The sequence below is a fragment of the Amblyraja radiata genome, chromosome 37, assembly GCF_010909765.2.
Source record: "Amblyraja radiata isolate CabotCenter1 chromosome 37, sAmbRad1.1.pri, whole genome shotgun sequence".
Classification (NCBI taxonomy): Eukaryota; Metazoa; Chordata; class Chondrichthyes; order Rajiformes; family Rajidae; genus Amblyraja; species Amblyraja radiata.
Window position 1 is genome coordinate 13,688,506 of NC_045992.1, and position 27,662 is coordinate 13,716,167.

A 27,662-nucleotide genomic window follows, 5' to 3' on the forward strand; every position below is an offset into this window, starting at 1 on the left:
ATGGTTAAATGGACATGCTCAGTACTGAGCTTCTGGGCTCCGAAAACGTGTAAAGGGCCTGTCCCACTTATGTGACCTTTACAGGCGACTGCTGGCACCCGTGATAGGTCGCCAACATTTTCAACATGTTGAAAATTCAGTGGCGACCAGAAAGACGCTACAACTCATTGGAGACCTCACACAACCATAGGAGACCTCTCACGACCGTGGTGGTGAGAGGTCTCCTATGGTCGTGAGAGGTCTCCAAAGAGTCGTAGCCTCTAATTTGAGGAAAGACAATCTTGCTATTGAGGGAGTGCAGCGTAGGGTTACAAGGTTAATTCCCGGGATGGCGGGACTGTCATATGCTGAGAGAATGGAGCAGCTGGGCTTGTGCACTCTGGAGTTTAGAAGGATGAGAGGGAATCTCATTGAAACATATAAGATTGTTAAGGGCTTGGACACGCTAGAGGCAGGAAACATGTTACCGATGTTGGTGGAGTCCAGAACCAGGGGCCACAGTTTAAGAATAAGGAGTAAGCCATTTGGAATGGAGACGAGGAAACACTTTTTCTCACAGAGAGTGGCGAGTCTGTGGAATTCTCTGCCTCAGAGGGCAGTGGAGGCAGGTTCTCTGGATGCTTTCAAGAAAGAGCTAGATAGGGCTCTTAAAAATAGCGGAGTCAGGGGATATGGGGAAAAGGCAGGAATGGGGTACTGATTGGGGATGATCAGCCATGATCACATTGAATGGCAGTGCTGGCTCGAAGGGCCGAATGGCCTACTCCTGCACCTATTGTCTATTGTCTACTGTCTATTGTCGTTCTGGTCGCCGCTGAATCGGTGACCTATCACGGGTGCCGGCAGTCGCCTGTAAAGGTCGCGTAAGTGGGACAGGCCCTGTAACTTGACTTGCAGCAGTTTCCATCGTAATTGTTATTTTTGAGAAGTCTAATAAATGCGGTGCTATTTTTTACCAACGCTTTGCCTGTATCAATGCTTCTCTCAGACAGAAAACAAGGCAGACCCTTTTTCCATTTTCACCAGCATCACATGTTTCAAATAGTTCCTTCTGTGTTGCTTAAACAGAGAAACTATTTTTACATTAATTTGCTTCCTCTCTGGTTAAACTTGAACTTTTGTGCTCAGATATCATTTGCATGTTTGGACTAACTGTTCAAATCTGTAGGCCGATCAGCAACTATCAAATTCTATGTCAACGATTCATATTATGGGCTTGACTGTTCATGTGAGATGCTGTCCTTAGACCTCTTGGAATCTGTTAACTTTTAAAGCCTTGTCCCACTGTACGAGTTCATTCAAGAGCTCTCCCGAGTTTAAAAAAAAATCAAACTCGTGGTAAGCACGTAGAATGAACGTAGCGGGTACATCGGAGCTCGGGGACATCTCTTAGCGGCTCGTAACGCTAACGGCAGGTACTCGGGAAACGCGGTAAGCTCGGGAAGACTCGTGAAGATTTTTCAACATGTTGAAAAAAGTCCACAAGAGCCCCGAGTACCGACAAGCGGCCATTACCGTAAATCTCCGAGTTCGAATCAGGGCAAACTCGGGAGAACTCTAGAATGAACTCGTACAGTGGGACAGGGCTATAAGTTGCCTCAAAGTGAAAACAGAATTTTCAGTTCTATAACACCGTCTATATTTCTCGTTTCCCTCTTCCCTGACTCTCAGTCTGAAGATGGTCTCGACCTGAAGCGTCACCTATTCCTTTTCTCCAGAGATGCTGTCTGACCTGCTGAGTTGCTCCAGCTTTTTGTGTCTATTTTCAGTGACTCAGTTCAGTGGCATGCAGGAGTCAGTAATATCTTCTTCCTGCGTATGGCGTGCACAGCCTAAAGTTGTAGGATAACTTGTTCTATTTGATCTGATTTGATTGTGCACGCCGGGTTGATTGCATTCGTCGAAGCAGGGCGGACCACGTGAAGGTTTCAATCTCCCAGTAATATCTTCTAATGTTGACAGGTAAAATAACACGCTGACTCAGACCAGTTGTTGTCGCTGCACAGAAGTGTAGAGGATGGGAAGCATTTGGCACAACAGTTCACCTTGTGTGTCTCTCAATCAGATTTTACAGGTTTCAGAGTGGATTCCTTTGAGGATGAATTACCAGCAATTAAACCAATTGTGATTTCGCCAGAAGAACAAGAAGTCGGCTTTAAACAAGAGGAAAAGATAGAGAGCGGTGTGCTGGATGTGGGCGAGTTGATGGCCCGACTCCGCCACCATATCTTGGTCAACAGAGTCAGGGTGAGTTCACAGATTCCTCTTTCTCTCCTTGTTTACTTTCATCATTTCTGGCTCAAATTCTCCCTTCTTTCCTTTGGGCATCTGCCTTAAGCAGGGTCTGGTTGTGCTACATGTGGCCAACTGGTGTGGGAGATGGGAGGGGATGTTGCGAAAGGACACCCCTGCCCCAACCCATCCACAAAGATCTCTGGTACCCAAGCGTTAGAAGCTGCTCCCAGGGATCACCCTGAACGGCGGAGTAGACTCGATGGGCTGAATGGCCTAATTCCACCCTTATAACTTGTGAACATGTGAATCCTCATCCCGTCTCTGATTCATATAATATGGCTGCTGAAGAATGATCGCACAGGCAGATCCCAGCTGCTATCTGCACCCAGATTGAGCTAAAGACAGGACTATAGTCAGTGAGTCTAACTAAAATGTTTTCCCTTTCAGACTGTTGACTTCATTGAGGACTTTGACCCTTTGCGCAGTGGAAGAATCCCTACTTCAGTCTTTAGGAGGGTTCTTGGTATGATAGGATTTGACCCAGAACTAAATGATGCTCAATTCAATGCTCTGGCGAATTGTTATGAAGATCCCTTTAAACCTGGCCATATTATATGGACTAATTTCACCAAAGACATTGACTCAGGTACTAAACCCTTTACATGAACCATAATTTGGGGACAGAGATAGATGGAGTAACAGAAGATGTCTTTAAAAGCTATTGACTTTCTCCATGTAACTCATTTGATTTGCCATTTTATGCTGTTGCCCTTTTGAATCCTAGACTGTGTTCACCTGACTTATAATTCAAACACAAAAAGTTGGAGTAACTCAGTGGGACAGGCATCATCTCTGGAGAGAAAGAATGGGAGACTTTTCGGGTCGAGACCCTTCTTCAGATTAGTTTGGGATAAGGGAAACGAGAGATATAGACGATGATGTAGAGAGATAAAGAACAACGAATGCAATATATGCCAAAAAGTTTCGATGAGAAACGAAACAGGCCATTGTTAGCTGTTTGTTAGGTTAAATGGGAACCTGGTGTGATGGGTGGGGGAGGAAGAGAGAGAGAGGGAATGCCAGGGTTACTTGAAGTTAGAGAAATCAATATTCATATCCCTGGGCTGTAAGCTGCCCAAGCGAAATATGAAATGCTGTTCCTCCAATGTCCATTTAGCCGCACTCTGACAATGGAGGAGACCTAGGACAGAAAGATCTGTGTGGGAATGGGAAGGAGAATTAAAGTGGTTAGCAACCGGGTGATCCGGTAGGTTCATGCGGACTAAGCGGAGGTGTTTAGCGAAATGATCGCCCAGTCTACATTTGGTCTCACCGATGTATAAGAGTCCACATCTTGAACAACGGATACATTAGATGAGGTTGGAGGAGGTGCAAGTGAACCTCTGCCTAATCTGAAAGGACTGTCGGGGTCCCTGGACAGAGTTGAGAGAGGAGGTATAGCGACAGGTGTTGAATCTTCTGCATTTGCAGGGGAAGAGGGTGGTTTGGGTGGGAAGGTGATGAGTTAACCAGGGAGTGGTGGAGGGAACAGTCTCTGCGGAAGGCGGAAAGGGGTTGAGATGGGAAGATGTGACTAGTGTTGGGACCGTGTTGTAGGCGGCGAACATTTAGGAGGATTATGTGTTATATGCGATAGATGGACATTTCGTTCATCTCTTTGCGCTATTTAAGGTGAGCCAATTCTCTTTCCAGTGTTCACCATCCCTGAATTGGAGAAGGCACCAACTGTAAAGGTTCCACCATTAGAGACTTACCTGCTGCCCAAGGTTGGCACAGTGGATGCAGACGTCTTAAACGCTCCGGAGAGAACTCAGTTCGAATCTTTGATGTGTCGTCTGAAGGAGCGAATCAGCCACAGGCGTCTCATAACACTTCCCGTATTCAATGATTTTGACAAGTACGTTGGTTATTTGTTTCTTTATATGATAAAACATTGTATGTAATCTTTAAACAAAAAGGCCATAATTACAACATCCAGTGAGTTTTGCAAGGCTGTTTGCTGCAATTTATCAGGATGCATCCTAGGACACAGCTCCGAGGATTCAGGTCGGGGGGAGTTCCCCCCCATCCACGGGTACCATGTAATCCCGTGCTACCTGCTCCATGGTCGGATAGTCGGCGACTAAACCGTCTCCCCCACCTGGGTTTTCCAGTTGAGGAGGGGGCTGTGGACCCCCAGCAGGACTAATAACAAGACCTGTCAAAAGGCGGATGAGTCAATGGCCATCCACACTTCAGTAGAAGTTGCGATCACTGTCGTACAGAGCATTGTAAGGCACCGTGCCCGTTGATGTTTTCAACGAATATGATGATGATGATGATGATGATGATGATGATGATGACGATGACGATGACGATGACGATGACGATGACGATGACGATGACGATGATGATGATGATGATGATGATGATGATGATGATGATGATGATGATGATGATGATGATGATGATGATGATGATGATGACAGCTTGGTTTGAGACCGGCTCCATCCAGGACCGTACGCAATTGCAGCGAATTGTGGACGCAGCCCAGGCCATCACACAAACCAACCTCCCTTCTATTGATTCCATTTATACCTCATGCTGCCTCGGCAAGGCCAGCAGCATAATCAAGGACGAGTCACACCCTGGCCACTCCCTCTTCTCCCCTCTCCCATCAGGCAAAACCCAGAGACGTGTGAAAACGCACAACCCCAGATTCAGGAACGGTTTCAAGGTTTCAAGGTCAGCTTAATGTCACATGTACCAATTAAGGTACAGTGAAATTCAAATTACCATACAGCCATACTAAAAAAAAGCAACAAGACACACAACTACATAAAAGTTACATAAACATCCACCACAGCGGATTTCCCACATTCCACACTGTGATGGAGGGCAATAAAATCCAATCTCCTTCCTCCTTATTCTCCCGCGGTCGGGGCAGTCGAACCATCCGCAGTCAGGGGGGATCGAAGTCCCCGCAGCCAGCGATCGAAGCCCCCACATCGGGGTGATCGAAACTCCCACGTCGGGGCGGTCGAAACTCCCACGTCGGGGCGGTCAAAACACTCGTGTTGGAGTGGTCGAAACTCCTGCGGCTTGGAGTCTCCGATGTCGGTCTCTAACCAGAGACCACGGGCTCCGCGATGTTAAAGTCCGCCGGCACCCACGGTTGGAGCCCCAAAGTCGATCCCCGACAGGGATCGCGAACTCCGTGATGGTAAGTTCCGCAGGCCTCCGCGATGGAGCTTCTGGTCGATCTCCAGCAAAGGCAGCCAACTCCTCGATGTTAGGCCGCAGTGCGGACGAAGATACGATACGGAAAAAAATCGCATCTCCGTCGAGGTAAAAGATTAGAAAAAGTTTTCCCCAACTCCCCCCCCCAGGGAATATCCTGGTGAATCTACTTTGCACTGCTTCCAGCTCAATCATATTCTCTCTATGGTATAGCAACCAAAACTGCACACAACACTCTAACTAACCACTAAACAGCTGGAGGCTTTAATTCTCCTTCCCATTCCTACACAGACCTTTCTGTCCTGGGCCTCCTCCATTGTCAGAGAGAGGCTAAATGCAAATTGGAGGAACAGCATCTCATATTTCGCTTGGGCAGCTTACAGCCCAGTGGTATGAATATTGTGTCAGACTTTAAACTTTAGGAGACCTCCCCCTCCCCTCACCCCACTCACCATCAACAACACCACAGTCACATCTGTGGAGTCTTTTAAGTTCCTGGGAACCATCATCTCCAAGGACCTTAAATGGGGGGCGACCATCGACTCCACAGTCAAGAGGCACAACAGAGGATGTACTTCCTGCGGCAACTGAGGAAGCACAATGTGCCACAGGCAATGATGGTCCAATTCTACACGGCCATCGTAGAGTCTGTCTTCACCTTCCCCATCATGGTCTGGTGTGGCTCAGCCACCAAGCACGACACCTGGAGGCTGCAGCGAATCGTCCGATCAGCTGACAAGGTTATTGGCTGCAACCTTCCCTCCATTGACGAACTGTACACTGCAAGGGCCAGAAAGCGAGCGGGCAAGATCATCTCTGACCCCTCTCACCCTGGCCACAAACTCTTTGAATCACTTCCCTCTGGAAGGCGACTCCGGACTGTCAAAGCTGCCACAGCCAGACATAAAAAAAGCTTTTTTTCCACGAGTAGTAGCTCTACTCAATTACCAGAAATCTGTAGCCTCCTTTTGCTCTGGTATTTTATTTAATTCACATGTTTAATCAATAATGTTTTATTATTAATGTTTAATGTTTTATGTGTCATTCCTAACTGTCACTGCATGTCACGTTGTCACTTGCGGGCGGAGCACCAAGGCAAATTCTTTGTATGTGAATACTTGGCCAATAAACTTGATCATTCATTCATTCATTCATTCATTCATTCATTTATTCATTCATTCATTTCTCTCACTTTAGATAGCCCCAGCATTCCCTTTCTCTCTCTATCCCTCCCCCACCCAAGTCGCACCAGCTTCTCGTTTTCACCAACAAACAGCTAACAATGCCCTGTTTCCCTTATCATCGTTACTTTTTTGCATATCCTTTATTCATTGTTCTTTATCTCTCCACATCATCGTCTATATCTCTCGTTTCACTTATCCCAAATCCAGGGGTTCCCAACCATTTTCGTCCCGTTCACCCCTGGCAACTTTAATTGTCATCATCATCATCATCATTCTTTATTGTCATCATGCAAAGCAACAAATTGTACAGTGCAAAATGAGAAGACGTTTCTCAGGGAATACCGGAGCATCGCACATAAAAACTTAAACATTTCACACATAAATAAAAACAATCCAGTTCCTGATAAAAACAGTACGAATAGTTAAATAAAAAGTGCAGGTAATAAAAGCAACATTAAAATACAATTTTAAAAAGTCATAAAATGTCCAGAGCAGCTGATTTAAGTGACCTGAGCCAGTGCCAGAGTTATTACTCAGTGCCAGTTATTAAATTGTCAGTGCAAAAGCAGCAGAATCAGGTGGAATGACTGTTTAGCAGCCTCACAGCCTGTGGAAGGAAGCTGTTTAGCAGTCTGGTTGTCCGGGCTTTGATGCTGCGGTATCTCTTTCCTGATGGCAGGAGATCTAGATGTGTGTGGAGTGGGTGCAGTCTGTCCTTTGCTATGCTCAGTGCTTTTTTCAGGCAGCGGCTCTGGAACAGTTCTTGTACCGAGGGTAGCGAGACACCAATGATCCTCTCTGCTCCCCTCACTACCCTCTGCAGAGACTTCCTGTCTGAGCAGTTACAGTTGGAGTACCACGTGTTCATGCAGTACGTGAGTACAGACTCCACCGTACCCCTGTAGAAAGTCCTGAGGATGTTGGTGGGAAGTGAGACCTGTTTGAGTTTCCTCAGGTAGTGCAGTCGCTGATGGGCCCGTTTGACAATCCCAGTATTGTTCCTGGACCAGGTGAGACTATCTGTTATTTGCACTCCGAGGAACTTTATGCTTTCCACTCTCTCCACCGTGGTGCCACTGATGTTGAGGGGTGTGTGTTTGGGCTGCGACCTCCTGAAGTCGACAATCATCTCCTTTGTTTTTTCTACATTTAATTCTAGATTGTTGTTGCCGCACCAGTCCACTAGTTGTTTCACTTCCTCCCTGTACATTGTTTCAACCTCTCCACCGATGAGTCCCACCACTGTGGTGTCATCTGCAAATTTTATAATCCTGTTGTCCCTGAATCTAGCAACACAGTCATGTGTGAGCAGTGTGAACAACAGCAGGCTGAGCACACAGCCTTGAGGGGAGCCAGTGCTCAGCGTGATCGAGCCTGAGGTGTTCTTGCCAACACGGACTGTCTGCGGTCTCTCTGTCAGAAAGTCCAGGATCCAGTGACACAGGGTGGTGTTGAGGCCCAGCAGGGTTAGTTTCTCCACAAGTCTCTGTGGGATGATGGTGTTAAAGGCTGAGCTGAAGTCAATGTACAGGATTCTGTACCACATAATACCACATAACAATGCTATTTCACTTATTTATGAACAACTAATGATAATAATAATAATGGATGGGATTTATATAGCGCCTTTCTAATACTCAAGGCGCTTAAATACTCAAGGCGCTTAAATGATGATGATGAACAGATACCGGTACACCAGAAGCAAACATAGTCAGTCAATGAGAAAAAATATGTACAAATCCAGAATCAACAAATTTACCCCTTGGGTAGGCAAAATTTACCCCTTGGAGGTAAATTTACCCCAGATTGGGAACCCTTGCCCTAATCAGTCTGAAGAAAGGTCTCGACCCAAAACATCACCCATTCGTCTCCAGAGATGCTGCCTGTCCCACTGAGTTACTCCAGCTTTTTGTGTCTATCCAGTTTAAACCAACATCTGCAGTTCCTTCCTACACAACACTCTTTGTTCTTTATATTCAGAAAACTATGGCAAGTGACATGGACATTAATGAATGATAGAACAGAGTTTAGGAGATAAATAGTCCATTGTGGCATCCATGTCCCTAATGTTGTTGCTGTCATATTTCTAGGGAAAACAAAGGCCACTTGTCTCGGTCTCAGTTTCATCGATCTCTTGCTCTGCTGAATATAGAAGTGCCAGAGAATGAGGTGGATTTGCTGGAGAAAGTGTTCTCAGATGAACTGGGTGTCAACTATGTCAGATTCCTGGACCAAGTAGATCCCCAGCCGAAGCCTGAAGAGATGTGAGTATGTATGTTCATTACTGCATGATACTGGCTCTGCCGAGAGATCAGAAGAAGAGGCTTGACTTCATTCCCTGCCCCCACCTTGCCTCCTCCAATCCCTGAAATGAGTATATTACATTATCACAGATTCAGCAAATCTCTGGCAAATGGGCTTTGCCCATATTTCAGTCTTGATGGTGGATTTTGAAAGTTTACCAGTCAGTAGGGAAATCTTATCCTCCTTTAACTCTTTGCACAAGTTAGTGATGTGCAATAGAGCCCATGCTGACTGCATCCCTATTATCATAGAGATCCCATGGCCATTGAGAGATATCAGTGAAAAAATAGAAGATGAAGTTAACTCTGGCCACGGATGAATGGGTAAAGGGCCCAATCTATGTTGGATGATGATGCGCTGGTTGACCATGTCAAATGTTCTACAGTGGTTAAGGGTACCAGGAGAGAGGTCTCCCACAAGTGCCAGGCATGGTAACTCTTGAGGGAAAGATGACTGAAAGATCACTGATTTTACTTCGGAGTCACGTGAGTGGCTACGTGAAGAAGCCCGCCAGGACGCATGCGTGTCATATCGCTTTCACGCTTGCGAAACGACAGGCGGGGTGGAACGTTCCCCCGCAGCGGTAAGTTTGAAACCGCGACCTGCAGGTAAGTGATTTACTCTGCGATAGTTTTTGTCCCCGCGCTGTTTTTACACAGGGGGGGAAGCTGGACAAAATAGTGTCCACAAGTGCTGCGAGTAAAGCTGGCTGGGGAGGACCGCGAAGTTGTGGGAGCCAGCAGCAGCTGAAGGCACAAGCCCTGTAAGGGATCAGCTGTGCCGACCTTTTGTCCCGCGCCGGCCAGAACACCACGGCCGGGCGGGAGACTATTCAGAATGGGGCCGTCGACTTTTGGCAAGTCGAAAACGGAGGAGGCGGGGTGGAACGACGTTCCCCCGTAGCGACAATTTAAATCAGGACCTGCAGGTAAGAGCTGCGGTCTTTTTGTGTTTTCCCATGCTGATTACAGGTGGAGAAACCAACGGGCTGTGACAAAGCTGGTGAGGGAGGACCGCGGAGCAGCGGGCAGCCAGCAGCAGCCAGCGGCACTCGGATCACCGATAGTGGGATCAGCTGTGCCCGATGTCGCCTCCGCACCGGCCAGATCCATGCGGCCGGGCGGTAAGGCTAGACACAAAACAAACAAGGTCGTGGACTCAGAGGAGCCCGACTGAACAACCGCGGGCGGCCAGCGACCGAGAGCGCTGGAGCCGATGGAGCGGTGTGTGGAGCATTTGCTCCAACGTGACAGACTCCGGGAGATGGAGTCGGGTCACTGTGGGCCCTATGATAAACCCACAGCAGTACCTCTTGAAGGGCTGCACAGTGCTTCTACCTCATCAGAGGGGAGCACTGCGGGTCAGTTCTGGGCTGACCTGGAAGAGGGGTCCGCAGAAGGAAAGACAAGTGTGCAAGGGGTGCAGGGACTGTGCAAACCTGGGACCACAAAACCACCAATACTATTGTTTGGAGGCAACCTATCGAAGCAAGTCAAGGAGCTCGATGAGGAAGCAAAAACCCTGGGACTAATAAAAGGGACTCCAACAAAAACCCACTACAGCCAAAGACAGCACCCCTACGCTCCCACCAGCAGAACTGGTGAAAGCTCGAAGGCCCGGTTCTCAAAACATGAGTCTTTTTAGGCCATGGCCCAGGCCGGCCTTCTTGGAAGATGCGGGGACCTCCAACGCCAACCAAACCGAAAATCCAGACACCAGCGCAACAGCAGCGAAGAACCTACAAAAAAGAAGTAAACCTGCCACTGGTAACTGTGGAGGTAGGTGGGTCTGGTTCCCTACAAAATACAGGGAGCATGGAGGTTGGGGGGAGATTACACTCTTTTCTGAATGCATGGAGCATGTTAACAACCGATACTTACATCTTAAGCAGTATCCAGGGATATACAATAGAGTTTATACACAAGTACAGTCCTCCAGTTCAACATATACCAAACCGAATGTTCGTGCTTTCTGATAAAGAAAAATCAAAAGCGCAAGCTGAACTGGAGCGGCTTTACGTAAAAGGTGTAATTGAGAAAACTCAACACGAACCACCATTAGAATTCGTGTCCAATATATTTACCAAAAACAAAAAAGATGGTGGTTGTCGCATCATCATAGATCTGACAAAATTGAATACATTTGTACAATATATTCACTTCAAAATGGAAACCTTTGTTACTGCTAAACAATTAATTTCCAAAGGTTACTTCATGGCCAGCATCGATTTTAAAGATGCTTACTATTCAGTGCCTATACGAGGTGACCACTTAAATTACTTAAAATTCAACTGGATGGGACAACTCTGGCAGTATAAAGCACTGCCAAATGGGTAAAATCATCAGCCCCAGGCTGTTCACAAAAATTTGAAACCAGCCCTAGCGTTTCTACGGAAACGTAAACACATGGTCATGGCATATTTAGATGACATACTCATTGTGGGCAAATCTTTGGAATTGGCCAAACAAACTGTAACAGCCACAAAACAGTTATTTGAAAAACTGGGATTTATTATCCATCCAGTTAAATCTAAACTAACGCCTTCCACTACTATGGACTATTTGGGGTTCACCATTGACTCAGTTCACATGTCGGTGACTCTGCCTAAGGGGAAGGCTAGAGATTGAATAGAGGCTTGCAATAACCTCATTGACATCAGCAAACCATCCATCAGATTGGTAGCAAAAGTAATTGGCAAAATGGTGGCTGCCTTTCCAGCCACACAATTTGGACCTCTACATTACCAAAACTTACAGAGAGCAAAAATACAAGCACTCTAAATTAATGCAGGTCACTTTGACAGACCTATGAAACTACCAATCAAAGCTAAAATGGAACTAAAATGGTGGATAGATACATCGGCTTTGTTCCAATCCAATCATTGTCAGTAACCCTTCCATGGTACTACAAACTGATGCCAGTGCACTTGGGTGGGGAGCCACCAATAGCATCACCAGCTGTGGAGGTAGATCGGACTGCTCAGGAGGCATCATTATTACTCACACTGGGCATAAACTACCTGGAAATGTTGGGTGCATTACATGGCCTAAAGTCATATTATACTGGGTCATATCACCAGCATGTTAGACTACAGATAGACAATACCACCGTGGTAGCATACATTAACCACATGGGTGGAAACAAATCAACATCATGTGACAATCTGGCTAATACAATTTGGCAATGGTGTATCCAGAGAGATATTTGGATATCAGCCACTTACCTACCAGGAAGACTAAATTTAGTGGCAGACACCAGGTGACGCAAATTTAATGAAAACACCGAATGGATGTTGAATAAAAAAGTATTTGCTGATATTACAGCAAAATATGGAACACCAGATATCGATCTATTTGCATCCAGACTTAACTACCAGTTATCAAATTATGTTTCATGGGAACCAGACCCTGGGGCAGCGGCGACAGATGCATTTTCGCTGCATTGGGGGGAAATTGTTTATTTACGCATTCCCTCCTTCCTGCCTCATCAGTCGGGTATTAAGGAAAATACAACAAGACTCTGCGTCTGGTATTTTGGTAGTACCCGATTGGCCTACTCAACCATGGTTCCCAGTGGTATTAAACATGGTATTAGAACCATGTATCACCATCCCACATAGACCAGATTTATTGCTACATCCCGTAACAAGGGATAGCCACCCATGCCATAAACATTTGAACTTATTAATTTGTAGAGTTTAAAAACACCTCTACTACAACTGGGACTGACGGACTGAACAGTGAACATGATCTCGGCGGCCCAAAGACAGTCAACCAAAAAACAGTATCTGGTCTATATCAGGAAGTGGGAGATGTACTGCCATAAAAACAACATCACCTACAGAGACATGAACATCCCGTCTGTTCTGGAATATCTGGCAGGCCTCCACTATGATGAGGGGCTCAGTTACAGTGCCATCAACTGTGCCAGAAGTGCCCTATCGACTTACCTATGGCAGGGGACAGAGCGTTACTCTGTTGGGACTCACCCACTGGTAACAAAACTTATGAGGGGAATTTTTAATACTAATCCCCCAAGAACCAGGTACTCTCCAAATATGGGATGTAAGTATTATCCTGAAGATGCTCAGGAATTGGTCTCCAGCAACAGCTCTGTCCCTACACAGACTGACATTAAAAACAGTCATGCTAATGGCATTGGTCACGGCACAGAGGGTACAGTCACTGCATAAACTAAGACTGGACAACATGACTTCCTCAACAGAAAATATTACGTTTCATATCTATGAGTTAGTAAGCAGAACAGACAGGGATCAGCAGGCCTCAATATACAATTTAGGTCATACCCAACAGATGACCGTCTGTGTATAGTAAGACATCTGTCGTTATACATGGAGACAACTGAAAATCCTAAGATGCAATGAGAAGGCACTTTTTGGTCAGCCACTAGCAACCACACAAAAGAGTGACGGTCCAGACCATCTCAAGATGGCTGAAACAGGTGCTAACACAGGCTGGGGTGGATACTAATATTTTAAATCTCATTCCACCAGGGCTGCAGCTACATCGGCAGCGATACAGTTGGATGTACCAATGGACCAAATCCTCAAGGCAGCAGGATAGTCTGGGGGGAAAAAACATTCCAATTATTTTACAATAAACCAGTAATGAAACCTGGAACGTTTGCAGAAACAATTTTACGTTCTGTTAATTAATTTAAACCCATGAAAAGGGGTTATAATTTTGTGTTAACAAATTTTATGATTTCAATGTCGAATTCATGTCCAAATTATGTTAACACAATTCCTCCTACAGTCATCAAGGCAAACGTGATGCATGGACTCTTTTCCACGGCATGAAATCACAGAGCTTTAAAATCTTCACGTAGTCACTCACGTGACTCCGAAGTAAAATAGTAAGATTAAACGAGAATGTACCAGTTTGAAGTTTGATCTGTATTTTATGAGGAGTTACGATGAGGGATTACGTGCCCTCCGCTCCCACCCTTGATCATATACTTAACTGGTATCTCTTCTCTAATCTTACTATGTTTAGTCATTACAGTTATCTGTGATTTCACATCGCTGCTTTGAAGAATGACACGCATGCGTCCTGGCGGGCTTCTTCACGTAATCCCTCATAGTAACTCCTCATAAAATACAGATCAAACTTCAAACTGGTAAGTTCTCATTTAATCTTACTATTAATCCATTACTCTGGCTGTCTTCCCATCCTCCACCCACAGTAAACTACAGCTCATACAAAACCCTGTGGCCCATATTCTATCCCGCAACGGATCGCAATGGCTCATGTCTTGGGTGCTGTTGTATAAGGCTGCTCTGCCTGCAGTCTGTCCTTTCACCCTTATTTTCAGTGTGTTTAAAAAGTTTTGTTGGAGGTCTAGTCCTTTCATGTGGGGGGTGGGGGGGAGGGGAAGGGGGAAACTGTCCCTACCTGGTCGGAGAGGTGGCTTCCCTCCGAGCCGAAACTTCGTCCCTTCCTCGTGGCTTACCAACGGGACTGGAGCGGCGTCTCCTGCCGGGACCGGCCAGAACCCCAGCTTCGGCGGCGGCGCTGCGCTGAAGCACCATCACGGAGCAGGCGATGCCTTACCGAGGATCGCCGTGTGGTAACATCCGGAGTGCTGAGACCGCCGACTCCAACATCGCGGAGTTGTGGTCGCAGAGCGTCCAGCCACGGGCGGCGCTGACTTTCAAACAGCGTGGAGCCTGGAATCTCTCGCCGAGATCACCAGTGTCGGAGCTCGGACCAGCGCGGCCTGTGGACTTTGGGAGCCGCGGTCTCCGGGGAGGAAGCGGCCGTTCCAGACACTCCAAGCCGCTGAAGAGTGTTCTCCCAACACGGAACTCCATCACCCGGCGAGAGGGCCTGTAACATCGGGCCGCCGTTGCGGGGACTGCGGAGGCCTCAAATAGTGCCATGACATTGCTGGTTGTATGTTGGTCCGTTTGCACTTGAGCTTGGTTATAGCACCTTGCAGTCTGGGCCATGGTAGATTAGGTGTTGGACATTGGTATCTTTGGTTCTTCGACATGCAGATTAGGAAATTAGGACATTGTGAGTTGGATTCTAAGCCACAGCACAATGTACTTTGGAGAGTTGGACTTTGGGCATTTGGGAGTTTGACACTGAGGTTTGATGAGATGGCCTCTGGGTTATCAAGGGTTGGATCCTGGACATGATGATTTCACAAGAACATAAAAAAATACAAGAACATAGGAGCAGGCTTCACTGTGGATTGTCACCTTGTCGTGGTGGAGAAGCTTGTGTGGACCTGAGATCCTGAGAGCGATGCCGTCTGGAGCTATGCTGCTGGTAGGGCCACCCATGGCGGTAATGTCGAGGGGGAGGTCTCTGACAAAGAGCAATCCAACCAAGACCTCAACGGTGGAACATGCGGAGGACGATGGCTGACCTTAGTGGAGCGTCACAGCGGCTGGGAAGGCGGATGAAGGCTGCAGCAGAAAAGGGTCTCCGGTCGTCTTGGACTCCATGCCACTGGATCCCGACCCAGATCCGTCATGGTGGCTGTCCGTGCACCATTCTCCCCACGTTAAACAAAGTCACGCACAGGCGTCCTCCATATAGGGAATAACACCCTGGAGACACCCATGGTCAGCCAAGACTGAGGGGGGCCTAAGAAGAAAGAGGAACATGCTCTTCAAGCCCCACCATTTAATATGATTGTGGTTGATCTATGCTCGCCTCTTCCTCCACTTTTCCCTACCTCATTATTTCTCAACCCTTCTCCCCTTGGGGTATCCAGAGGCCTTGGGATTGGGCACTGGGGGTGCTGAGATGATCCTGAACTGAGCAGAGATGGATCTAGGACAAAAATAATTGTACCCTGGATCTGGTTAGTTTAATTATCAGGCTGTGGGACATCAGAAGCTCGTTGTTGTTTTTTTTTATTTTTGATACTCTTTCATCTTTCTTACAGGTATGACAAATTGATGGATGAGATTCAGCAGCTGAACGATTTTAAGGGAATCCATGAACTGGGGGCCTCGAATGACATTAACTGCATCTTAGAAAAGATTAAAACCAAGGTAAACATAACGTGCACAATTTATTGCAATGTACTGGTCCCATTCATCCCATTTCCAATATCACATCAATCCACTGTTACCCAACATAAACCTGAATCTTCAGTATTATAGACAACAGACAATAGGTGCAGGAGTAGGCCATTCGGCACTTTGAGCCAGCACCACCATTCAATGTGATCATGGCTGACCATCCCCAATCAGTACCCCGTTCCTGCCTTCTCCCCATATAGAAACATAGAAGCATAGAAAATAGGTGCAGGAGTAGGCCATTTGGCCCTTCGAGCCTGCACCGCCATTCAATATGATCATGGCTAATCATCCAACTCAGTATCCTGTACCTGCTTTCTCTCCATACCCCCTGATCCCTTTAGCCACAAGGGCCACATCTAACTCCCTCTTAAATATAGCCAATGAACTGGCCTCAACTACATTATGTGTCATTATATCCCCTGGCTCCGCTATCTTTAAGAGCCCTATCTAGCTCTCTCTTGAAAGTATCCAAAGAACCAGCCTCCACCACCCTCTGAGGCAGAGAATTCCACAGACTCACAACTCTCTGTGAGAAAAAGTGTTTCCTCATCTCCGTTCTAAATGGCTTACTCCTTATTCTCAAACTGTGGCCCCTGGTTCTGGACTCCCCCAACATCGGGAACATGTTTCCTGCCTCTAGCGTGTCCAAACCCTTATTCTGCCGTTTATTCCAAGTTGGATCAAATCCCCTTCATCCATGGTTCCTGGGTTCGTTCACTAACATTTGCTTATGGAATTGCAACACCTCGATTTCAACAGCTGTTTTAAATCCTGCTCTCTCTGTAACCCTCTCCATTCTATGGGGCATGATGGCAGAGCAACGTGGCACTATTACACCCTGTATAATATACGCTCATTACTCCCCCAAGGATCTGCAATTACGACCTCAAATCCCATCATGTCTGTCTGGCAAGTTAGATGCCAAATAAGAAAATAAATATATCGAGCTTTGAAATAAATATATTATTTATGAGAAATAATTACCATAACGGTGACAGTTGTTGTGAAAGCTTGTTCATTGACAGACATTAAAGAGGGAAGTCAGCTATGCAGGTGCAGCAGGCAGTGAAGAAGGCGAATGGCATGTTAGCATTCATAGCAAAAGGATTTGAGTATAGGAGCATGGAGGTTCTACTGCAGTTGTACAGGGTCTTGGTGAGACCACACCTGGAGAATTGAGTACAGTTTTGGTCTCCTAATCTGAGGAAAGACATTCTTGCCATAGAGGGAGCACAGAGAAGGTTCACCAGACTGATTCCTGGGATGTCAGGACTTTCATATGAAGAAAGACTGGATAGACTCGGCTTGTACTCGCTAGAATTTAGAAGATTGAGGGGGGATCTTATAGAAACTTACAAAATTCTTAAAGGGTTGGACAGGCTAGATGCAGGAAGATTGTTCCCAATGTGGGGGAAGTCCAGAACAAGGGGTCACAGTTTAAGGATAAGGGGGAAATCTTTTAGGACCGAGATGAGGAAAACATTTTTCACACAGAGAGTGGTGAATCTGTGGAATTCTCTGCCACAGAAGGTAGTTGAGGCCAGTTCATTGGCTATATTTAAGAGGGAGTTAGATGTGGTCCTTGTGGCTAAAGGGATCAGGGGGTATGGAGAGAAGGCAGGTACATGATACTGCGTTGGATGATCAGCCATGATCATATTGAATGGCGGTGCAGGCTCGAAGGGCCGAATGGCCTACTCCTGCACCTATTTTCTATGTTTCTATGTTTCTATCCTCCATCCATGGGCAGCATGGTGGGGAAGTGTTAGAGTTGCTGCCTTACAGCTCCAGAGACCCAGGTTCGATCCTGACTACGGGTGCTGACTGTATGGAGTTTGTGTGTTCTCCTTGTGACCGCGTGGGTTCTCTCTCAGTGCTCCGGTTTCCTCCCACACTCCAAAGACGTACAGGTTTGTAGGTCATTTGGCTTCAGTAAAAATTGTAAATTGTCCCTAGTGTATAGGAGAGTGTAAGGCATGATTGCTGGTTGCTGGCAAAGCTTTGTTTTGCATGCTATCCATACAGATCTGATAGACCCTACATACGTAGTGGATACACTAAGTTCAAACGCAAGTACTCACTGGGGTAGAAGTGAATCGAACAATTACCCTGGCTTATGGAAGGACCATTCGGAAGCCTGATTAAGGAGGGAGATAAGCTCTCTTGAATCTGGTGATGTGCACTTTCAAGCTTCTGTACCTTCTGCTGGATGGGAGCAGGGAGAATAAGGAATGATTGGGGTGGGGCAAATCCATAAGACATGGAAACAGAATTGCAGTAATCCTTCAGCCCGTCGAGTCTGCTCCGCCATTCGATCATGGCTAATCTATTTTTCCCTCACTACTCTATTCTCCTCTCCGTAACCTTCAACACCCTCACTAATCAAGAACCTATAAGAAGGGTCTTGGCCCGAAACGTTGCCTATTTCCTTTGCTCCATAGATGCTGCCTCACCCGCTGAGTTTCTCCAGCACTTTTGTCTATCTTCGATTTTCCAGCATCTGCAGTTCCTTCTTAAACAAGAACCTAGAAATCTCAGTTTTTTAAATATCTTGGTCTCCACAGCCATCTGGGGTGATGAATTCCACAGATTCGCCACCCTCTGGCTAAAGAAATTCTTCCTCATCTCCATTCTAAAGGTCCATCTTTTCATTCTGTGTCTGTGCCCTCTGGCCCTAGATGCTCCCACTACTGGAAGCATCATCTCCACATCCACTCCATATGATGCTTCGAATATGTGCCATGTTGTCAGCTGTTCCTCAGTTACTTTGTGTTGGTTCAGGTGTACAGAAACCGGGTCAGGATTGGTGATCATATGAAGGACTTTGACAAGTTGAACAGTGGACGTATTCTGAAGAATAACTTCAGAAGAGCACTCAATTTAGACGGGTTCGAACTGCAACCTTCAGAAATGGCAATACTTGAAAAAGCGTAAGTAGATTTGTACATTATGGTTACATTTTTGCTTAAAGCAGGACTTCTATAAATCAAACAAATCAAGTGAATCAAAGGATAAAAATGGCATTCTCACTGGTTTACCAGTTAATATTTATCCCTCAAAAATCCATAAACGTTTATAAAGTCAACGGTAGCGCCAAAAGCTTAAAAAAATTATTATAATTGTTCAAATAAGGTCAGCCGTGTGTTATTTTAAAGGGAGGATTGAGCAAGTTGGATCTTGATTCAGTTGAGAAAAGAACCAGAGATAATCTTATTGAAATATAAAAGCGTCTGACAACGTAGAAACGGAGAGGATGTGTGTTTGGAAAATCCAGAACAGAGATCATAATTTCTCCCATTTAATACAGAGATGAGGAGTGTAAAGAGCTCAAACTCACACAGGTTGAAACACAAGAAACAGAAGAAACACTGGAATATCAGATGATTGTGAATGCCTGAACAGAGAGAGCATGGAGACTGATGTATTGAATATATTTAAGACCAAGATTTTTTTGGTCTATAGAAAAGCAAGAGGCTCTGCGGAACAGGAAGGAAAGAGGGGCTTGAATGTCGATCATTTTGAATGACAAAGGGCCATATAATTTTCTCCTGCTTCTATTTCAAACGAGCCTACATAACAAATGTTAAAGCAGAATTCAAGGGGAATTTATTTGATAAATAAACCTCTCTCACCTCGTATTCTGCCATGCAGGAACAGGGGTCAAAGTAGTTCACCGTTGGGCAGCAGGTAGATGTTAGTAATTTCAGTTTAGTTTGGAGATAGAGCGTGAAAACAGGCCCTTCAACCCACCAAGTCCACGCCGTCTAACAGGCACTCATTCACTAGTTCTATCCTACACACTTTGAAACGATTTACAGAAGCCAATTAATCTACAAACATGCATGTCCTAGGAATGTGGGAGGAAACCGGAGCACCCAGAGCAAACCCACGTGTTCACAGGGAGAACGTGCAAACTCCGTACAGACAACACACGTAGTCAGGATCGAACCCAGGTCTCTGGCACTGAGGCAGCAACTCTTCCCCAGTGCCACTGTGGAATTGGTTCTCAGGGCAAGTTCCTACAGTTGCTATGTTTTACTCCTTATTGGAGTGGCTTCCAAACCTTTCATCAGCAGTCAAACATTTGGCCTTAAAGTACATATTTTTAACTTAGTATGATAAGTGAATTGATAACTCAGTCAAAATGATTTTTATTTTTTGGATTTGCAACTCATTGGAACAGAGAACATAACACACAGAACTACAGTTCCAGAGGTTATATGACCCACATGTCTGTGCCGAACATGATGCCAAAACTATGATTCATATCCCTCCCATTCCCTGCATATCCATAAGCCTGTCAAAAAAACCTGTAATTGCCTGCCACTAATGATATCTGCTCAACCACCAATCCTGGCAGCACGTTCCAGGCACCGACCACCCTCTGTGTTAATAAGTTGCCTCACAAGTCTCATTTAAACTTTGCCCCTCTCACCTTTAAGCTACAGTATGTCTTCTAATATTTGATTTTTCCATTCTGAGAATAAGATTCTGACTGTCTACCCTATCTATGCCTCCCATAAATGTATATAACTTTATCAGCTCCTCGCAACCTCTGGCGTTCCAGAGAAAACAATCCAGGTCTGTCCAACCTCTCCCTGTAGCTAATTCCCCCTAATCCATGCAACATCCTGGTAAACCTCCTCTGTGACCTTTTCAAAGCCTCAACATCCTTCCAGAATGGGAACTGCATGCAATACTCCAAATGTGGTCGAACCAAACTCCTATAAAGCTGCAGCACGACTTCCTGACTCTTGCACATGAAAGTAAATGTAGCTCTAGCTCCATCTCCAGCTCTAGTTCCATCTCCAGCTTTAGCTCCATCTCCAGCTCTAGCTCAAGTTCAATCTCCAGCTCCATCACCAGCTCCATCACCAGCTCCTCCAGCTCTAACTCCAGCTCCATCTCCAACTCCATTTCCAGCTCTAGCTCCAGCACCAGCTCCAGCTCCATCTCCAACTCCATTTCCAGCTCTAGCTCCATCTCCAGCTCCAGCACCAGCTCCAGCTCCACCTCTAGCTACATCACCAGCTCAGCTTCATCTCCAACTCCATCTCCAGCTCCAGCTCCATCTCCAGCTCCAGCTCCATCTCCAGCTCCATCTCCAGCACTAACTCTAGCTCCATCTCCAGCTCCATCTTTACCACCCTATCTACTTGTATTAATCACAGAATTAAAACATGGAATTAAACCTTTTTGATCCCCTTACAATTCTTCAGTTTCAATCCTTCGCAGCCCAATATTGGGCAGTGGCTGGAAGTTGGGAACCAGCACCTTAACGCTGGCAGCAGCCCAGCAGCAATCCCTGGGCAGTAACTATAGATACCTGGAAGCTGCTGACTGATTTGGGCAAATGTTAGCAAATTCGAAAATTTTCATATAATTTCCATACAAAACTGGGACATTGTGGTACATTGAAAACTATAATCTTTACATGGGATGTTTGTAATAGTTTGAATTAACTATGATTAACATTGTATTAAAACCATACGCTATGTGTATGAATTTAGAAGAATGAGGGGGGACCTCAGTGAAACATACAGAATAGTGAAAGGCTTGGATAGAGTGGATGGGAGAGGATGTTTCCACTATTGGGACAGTCTTGGACTGGAGGTCATAGCCTCAGAATTAAAGGATGTTCTTTTAGGAAGGTGATGAAGAGAAATTTATTTAGTCAGAGGGTGGTGAATCTGTGATATTCTTTGCCATAGAAGGCTGTGGTGGCTGTCAGTGGATATTTTTAAGGCAGAGATAGATAGATTCTTGATTAGTGTGGGTGTCAGAGGTTATGGGGAGAAGGCAGGAGAATGGGGTTAGGAGAGAGAGATCAGCCCTGATTGAATGGCGGAGTAGACTTGATGGACCGAATGGCCCAATTCTACTCCTATCACTTATGACCTTATGACCTTATAACATTCTTCTCCTTAATAATCCAGTTTAAGGAACGGTTTAAAAAAAAGACATCAAGGTGCTGGAGTAACTCAGAAGGTCAGGCAACATCCCTGGAGAACATGGGCATGGTGGCACAGCGGTAGAGTTGCTGCCTTACAGCACCAGAGACCCGGGTTCGATCCTCACTATGGGCTCTACACAGACAGAATTTAAACTGTTTCCCTGTGACTGCATGGGTTTTCTTCGTGTGCTCCAGTTTCCTCCAGTATAGGTTTGTAGGTTAATTGCCTGCAGTAAATTGCCCCTAGTGTGTAGGATGCAAAACTGTGATAACATAGAACTGGGTGATCATTGATCAGCATGGACTTGATGGGCTGAGGAGCCTGTTTCCATGCTGAATCTCTAAACTAAATGAAGTAGTTAAATTGAAGAATACCATTTTGACGTTCTTTCAACATTAAATTGATCTATGCACTAATGATTACATGTCAAAGCTTTAAATTTACACGATGCATTTGCTTGTTTTCCAGATACGAATCCTGCAAGGAGCCAGACTATGTTGATTATAAGGTGTTCATCAATGAAATTGAATCTATTTTTACACTTGATCATCTTGAGAAGTGTCCTCAAACTGAGGTAACAAAGCTTGATTCTATTTGCGACTCTAAGATTTACAAGTAAAATCAGTTATTACGCACCTGGAGACTTGAACCAGAAATATATTCTTGTCACACGTATCCGCAATTTAGTATAAACAGCAGAAACCATGTTGCTATGCAATAATGTATTGAAGTTAGTCACTTCATGAATATTTACATTTAGAAAGCCTCAGGAAGACAAAATTGCTGGAGAAACTCAGCGGGTGCGGCAGCATTTATGGAGTGAAGGAAATAGGCAATGTTTTATGCCGAAGCCTCAGGGCTGGGCACAGTTTATTGCTTTCACATAGACACCCATGTAAAGGTTGGAGCTCCTTTGAAGAAAGGTCTCGACCCAAAAAGTGGCCAATTCCGTCTCTCCATAGATGCTGCCTCACCCGCGGAGTTTCTCCAGCATTTTCTGTCGTCCTCCTTTGTACTGTATGTATGTATATGTGCGGTATATACCAAAGATAGACAGAAAATGCTGGTGTAACTCAGCGGAACCAGGCAGCTTCTGCGGAGAGAAGGAATGGGTGACGTTTCGGGTCAAAACCGATCTTCAGACATATGCATGCACAGTATATATGTTTGTGGGTGGCACAATGGCGCACCGGTAGAGTTGCTGGCTTGCAGCGCCAGAGACCCAGGTTCGATCCTGACTACTGGTACTTGTCTGTACAGACCTTTAGTACGTTCTCTCCATGATGTGCGTGGGTTTTCTCCAGGTGCTCCGGTTTCCTCCTACACTCAAACACAAATAGTTAATTGGCTGGGTATAATTGAAAGTTATCCCTAGTGTGTGTGGGAGAGCGACTACACTTTTTTTAGAAGGGCTGGCAGGAGTGTGATGGGCCGAACGTCCCATTCTATCCTCTTGTATGGTTCATTGATTCTCAGATATGTGTTTCAATGTATTTTTAATGATTTATCATATTCATAGAAAAATAAGTGTGTTCACAGGTTAGGAAGAGTTCCTTCATGGCTTTTGCTATTTATGTCCTCATTTTTGATTTATCTTCCTACATCAATAAACATTATAGAGACAAGTAACACAAGAACTGCAGATGCTGGTTTACAAATAAAGACACAAAGTGCTGGAGTAATTCAGTGGGTCAGGCAGCATCTCTGGTGAAAAGGGATAGGCGACGCTTTGGGTCAGGTCCCTTCTTTAGGATCTCGACCAGAAACGTTGCCTGTCCATGTTCTCCAGTGATGCTGCCTGACCCACTGAGTTACTCCAGCACTTTGTGTCATTAAATGTTATTCTGTTTTTCATATCCCATTGTCATTTGGAGGATGTGTAAGTGCTCGCGTGACTTGAGTTTACAGCAAAGTATATGATCACTAATGGTCCTAATATTCCCGTAATGTAGGTGATCGAGTACAAGCCACCTCCAGACTGGACCCTCAACACACTGTCTGCGGAAGAGATCTGTGTTTTAGAAGATGCCATGAATCGGCTGGCGGACAAGGTAAGCACATCGTGAGGAATTTAATAATTAATGTCTCGGGTGGAAAAGTGTCTTGGTGATAGAGGCACCAGACTCCTGACTATCAAGCTATGTCGAAGCCTTCAACTTCGATGGACTGGCCATGTCATCCGCATGTCCAACGCACGTCTCCCTAAACAAATCCTGTTCTCTCAACTGAAGGGATGTCGGTGACCCCCCCGGCGGGCCAAAGAAACACTTCAAGGACAACATCAAGAACAGTCTGAAGAAATTCATCATCACATCGAGCAACTGGGACAGGCGCTCCTGGAGGAAATCCGTGCAGGAAGGAGCTGCACGTCGTGAAACGGAACAACGCCGTGTCGCAGAGACAGAGCGACAGCACCGTAAGGAGAGAGAGAAGGGGTCTCGACGACTACCCACCACCACCAGTCTCCACCGCCCACGTTGCACCAAGGTGTGTGGATCGCGGATCGGCCTCTACAGACATCTGCTGATCCACAAGTAGACGACCCTATGGAGAGGAGAGGACAGTCATGCTCATTTCGAGTGACCACGGATGATGAGAAGCCTTCTATCCTGGCCTACATGTGACTACCGCACCACCATTTACTTGCTTCTAATATCCTCAAGGTGAGATTGAAGAATTCTCTGGCTTGACCCGCAGGTTTTGGCAGCATTAGAAATGATTTATGATAATGATAATACTCTAGCCTTCCCTTATCAATCATATTTACTGAAGAGGGGTCTCAACCCAAAACGTCACCCATTCCTTCTCCCCAGAGATGCTGCCTGACCTGCTGAGTTACTCCAGCTTTTTGTGTCTATCTTCAATCATATTTACTGAGTGACTGCGATTAATTTAGGGCACAAATATATCCTCCATTACTGCAATTTGGGATGAAATATGAAATATTTGAAGTGGTTGGTGCAGTTTTTAATGACTGTACTCTTACACAGACTGTTTTTGAGTAAATTGACTTTGTTTACTGTGCTATAGAGGGTTTAGAGTTCGATTTTCTGTCTCACCCCTAGCAAATTGGTTGTCCAGAAAATATTAAGTGAAGAATCAGCTTAATTTTCTAACCTGTAATACAATTATCAACCCAGCTAATAAAGTCTGAATGATCCACAACCTTGAAATTTTGGGAAGAAATTTGGAAAGATTCCAGATTTCTATTATAGTTTATTGAAGAAATACTCAGTTCAGTTTAGTTTATTGTCACGCGTACCGAGGTACAGTGAAACACTTTTGTTGCTTGCTATCCAGTCAGCAGGTCTAATTTTAAGCTTATGCCCCCCATTCTGGTCTATGCCATTCAATTGGATAAAGGGCCTGTCCCACGAGCATGCGACTGCATGCGGCGAGCGCGACCAAACCGGAAGCGGGGGCCGTGCGGAGGTCCAGTGATCCCGTACAAGTTGACGTGAAGTTCGAGCGAAGGCGTACGTCATCAAGACGCTGCGTATGGCGTTGAGACGCTGTGCATGCCCGTCGAGGCGGTGCGTACGGCCTCAATGCGGCTGCGGGCCGCGGAATTTTTGGACAGTGGCAGTTTTTCGGAGCCCCGCGCGATGTCGGTACCAGCTCCGCACAATTCCATACGGCTCCGGCGATCTAAGTGGGACCGGCCCCGCGAGGCCGTACGGCTCAAGCGACCACGTTAGGTCGCGCTTGCCGCATGCAGTCGCATGCTCGTGACTTTGACTTTGACTACGACTTCTCTCTCTTGATTTTAATAACTCCTTTAATCATCCTAAATACTGCAATGAAGAGGATGCAAATCTTCTCAATGTATACTGCCCTTATAAATTACCGTTGTACCCCAGGGATCATTTAGGCAAATCTAGGCACACAAACCTGAAGTGCAGTATCTGAACTGAACGCAGGATTTTCGATGGAGTCAACCAGCCAACAACACTTTATCCACTGATAGCCCAAACAAGAGGTTTAGCACAGAGTTGTTTGAAACATTCCACCATCTGTAGCCTGTTCATAAAACATTTGGAAACCTGTTTTGCTGAAATCCAGCCAATTACAGTGTCTTACAGGGCATGCCAGATGCAAAATGTCATGTGGATAAATGGAAATGCAAATATTCAAGTAGATTAGCAATGTGTCATTGCAAGAAAATGTCAATAACTGTGGCATCATCTGTAACGTGGGTGATGGTTAATCCACATTCCCGGACACAGTTATAATTGTAAATAACACTAGGGTTACTCAGCAATTGGTGGGGCTTTCACCCGTTGCTTTGATGTAAGTGTAGGGAGTCCAAACTACGTGGTCAAACAGTTACTTTATTTGATGAGATAGGTTTGACATACATGTGCGTTTGGGACTCTCTAACATATTGAGTCATTGCTGCTTCTGCCTAGTGAGGGTGTTGACTCGAGCTCAGCTACCTGTCGACTGGTGATCTCAAGGTAAGATCCACTGATGTAGCAGGACACTCCCCTTAACCCCATGACGTCACGTGACAGTCCTCGTGACCCCACTGCGGAGGGTTCGACAGTAAGTGGTCTGACCATCAGGTGACGCAGCATAAGCATCAATAAATGTTTCTTGTTGGCAGGTGGGGAAGAAACGAGTCCAGCTCTTCCCGCTGTTCGAAGACTTCGACCGCCTGAAGATCGGCAGTGTCTCACAGCCGCAGTTCCACCGTGTGCTGGCCGAGTTGGATCTGGATAACGTGCTCAGCCCAAGAGACGTCCGTGTCCTGATGAAAAGATTCTGGGTGAAGATCGGCACTGAAGACGATGTCAACTACAACGCGTTCTGTGATGCCGTGTACGATGCAGCCAACATGGACAAGAGGATCCCTTAGCCAGGAACTGGGCGCGGAACAATCTCACCCTACCCCCCCCCCCTCCTCCTCCTATCCCATCCCCACACTGTAATCCTCATTCCCAAGAAAAGATTCAGTAACATTGAGAATAAAGGAGGAAAAGTCAACGACTTTTTCATACAACACAGTTAGTCCCAGCCGATATAGACTACAATGATATTTTGCACTTTTGAAATTCTCTACCTTCCATAAAATGTAACTATGTGTGGTGTTTTCCATGATCTTTCTAAAGCTTTTTTAATGAAGTAAGTTATATATTCTTTGGTTACACATGTTTGAGGTTAAACTATAACTCAGTCTGCTCGTCTGAATGGATGTAAAAGATCTTGGGCACTACCTGGCTACTGCTTTGCCTGGAAACCTTGGCGAATGTTCATCCCTCAATCAACAGCACTGCAAGGGCAAACTGGTTACTATTCAGTAAGGCCCTCGCTGTTTGTGCTCTGGTTGCCATAAAGACATTTGTTACAGAAGTAACAAACGGAAAATCGAACTCATTCATTGGTTGTGAAGAACTTGGAGACACCTTCAGGATGTGAAAGTTGCTTTAAGAGAGGGCTCTGCTAATAACTGATGGCTAAAGCAGTGAGTGGTAACTTCACAAACCCGTACCTCATGGCTGAATGCCTCAAGAAAGACCTTAGCAGGTACGGCGAGATACGGGGAGTGTGCTCGCCATTCCAGATGCATGTGGACAACTTACAATCGCCTCAACTCATGGGCCAAGTCCAGAGTTAGTGCAGAAACCTGTTCTTTATCTACAAAATGACCCCCACACTCAGGTAATGGAGATGCACTGTTGCAGA

At 45.7% G+C, this 27,662-nt stretch overlaps 1 protein-coding gene across 1 annotated transcript; it reads left to right on the forward strand.

Moving 5' to 3' along the window:
* On the forward strand, positions 1-27,662 carry LOC116966369. The gene is made up of 10 exons (XM_033012552.1): positions 1-49; positions 2,066-2,247; positions 2,683-2,881; positions 3,949-4,153; positions 8,750-8,923; positions 15,885-15,993; positions 18,805-18,953; positions 22,446-22,551; positions 23,930-24,028; positions 26,584-27,662. The coding sequence occupies exons 1-10, from the start codon at positions 1-3 to the stop codon at positions 26,833-26,835; spliced, it is 1,524 nt and encodes a 507-aa protein (XP_032868443.1). The 3' UTR covers positions 26,836-27,662.

Coding starts and splice junctions, on each gene's coding strand:
- LOC116966369 (XM_033012552.1), top strand. CDS start 1: ATGGTTAAATGGACATGCTCAGTACTGAGCTTCTGGGCTCCGAAAACG. Junction 2,248..2,682: donor TCTTGGTCAACAGAGTCAGG/GTGAGTTCACAG, acceptor TTTCCCTTTCAG/ACTGTTGACTTCATTGAGGA. Junction 18,954..22,445: donor ATGGCAATACTTGAAAAAGC/GTAAGTAGATTT, acceptor CTTGTTTTCCAG/ATACGAATCCTGCAAGGAGC.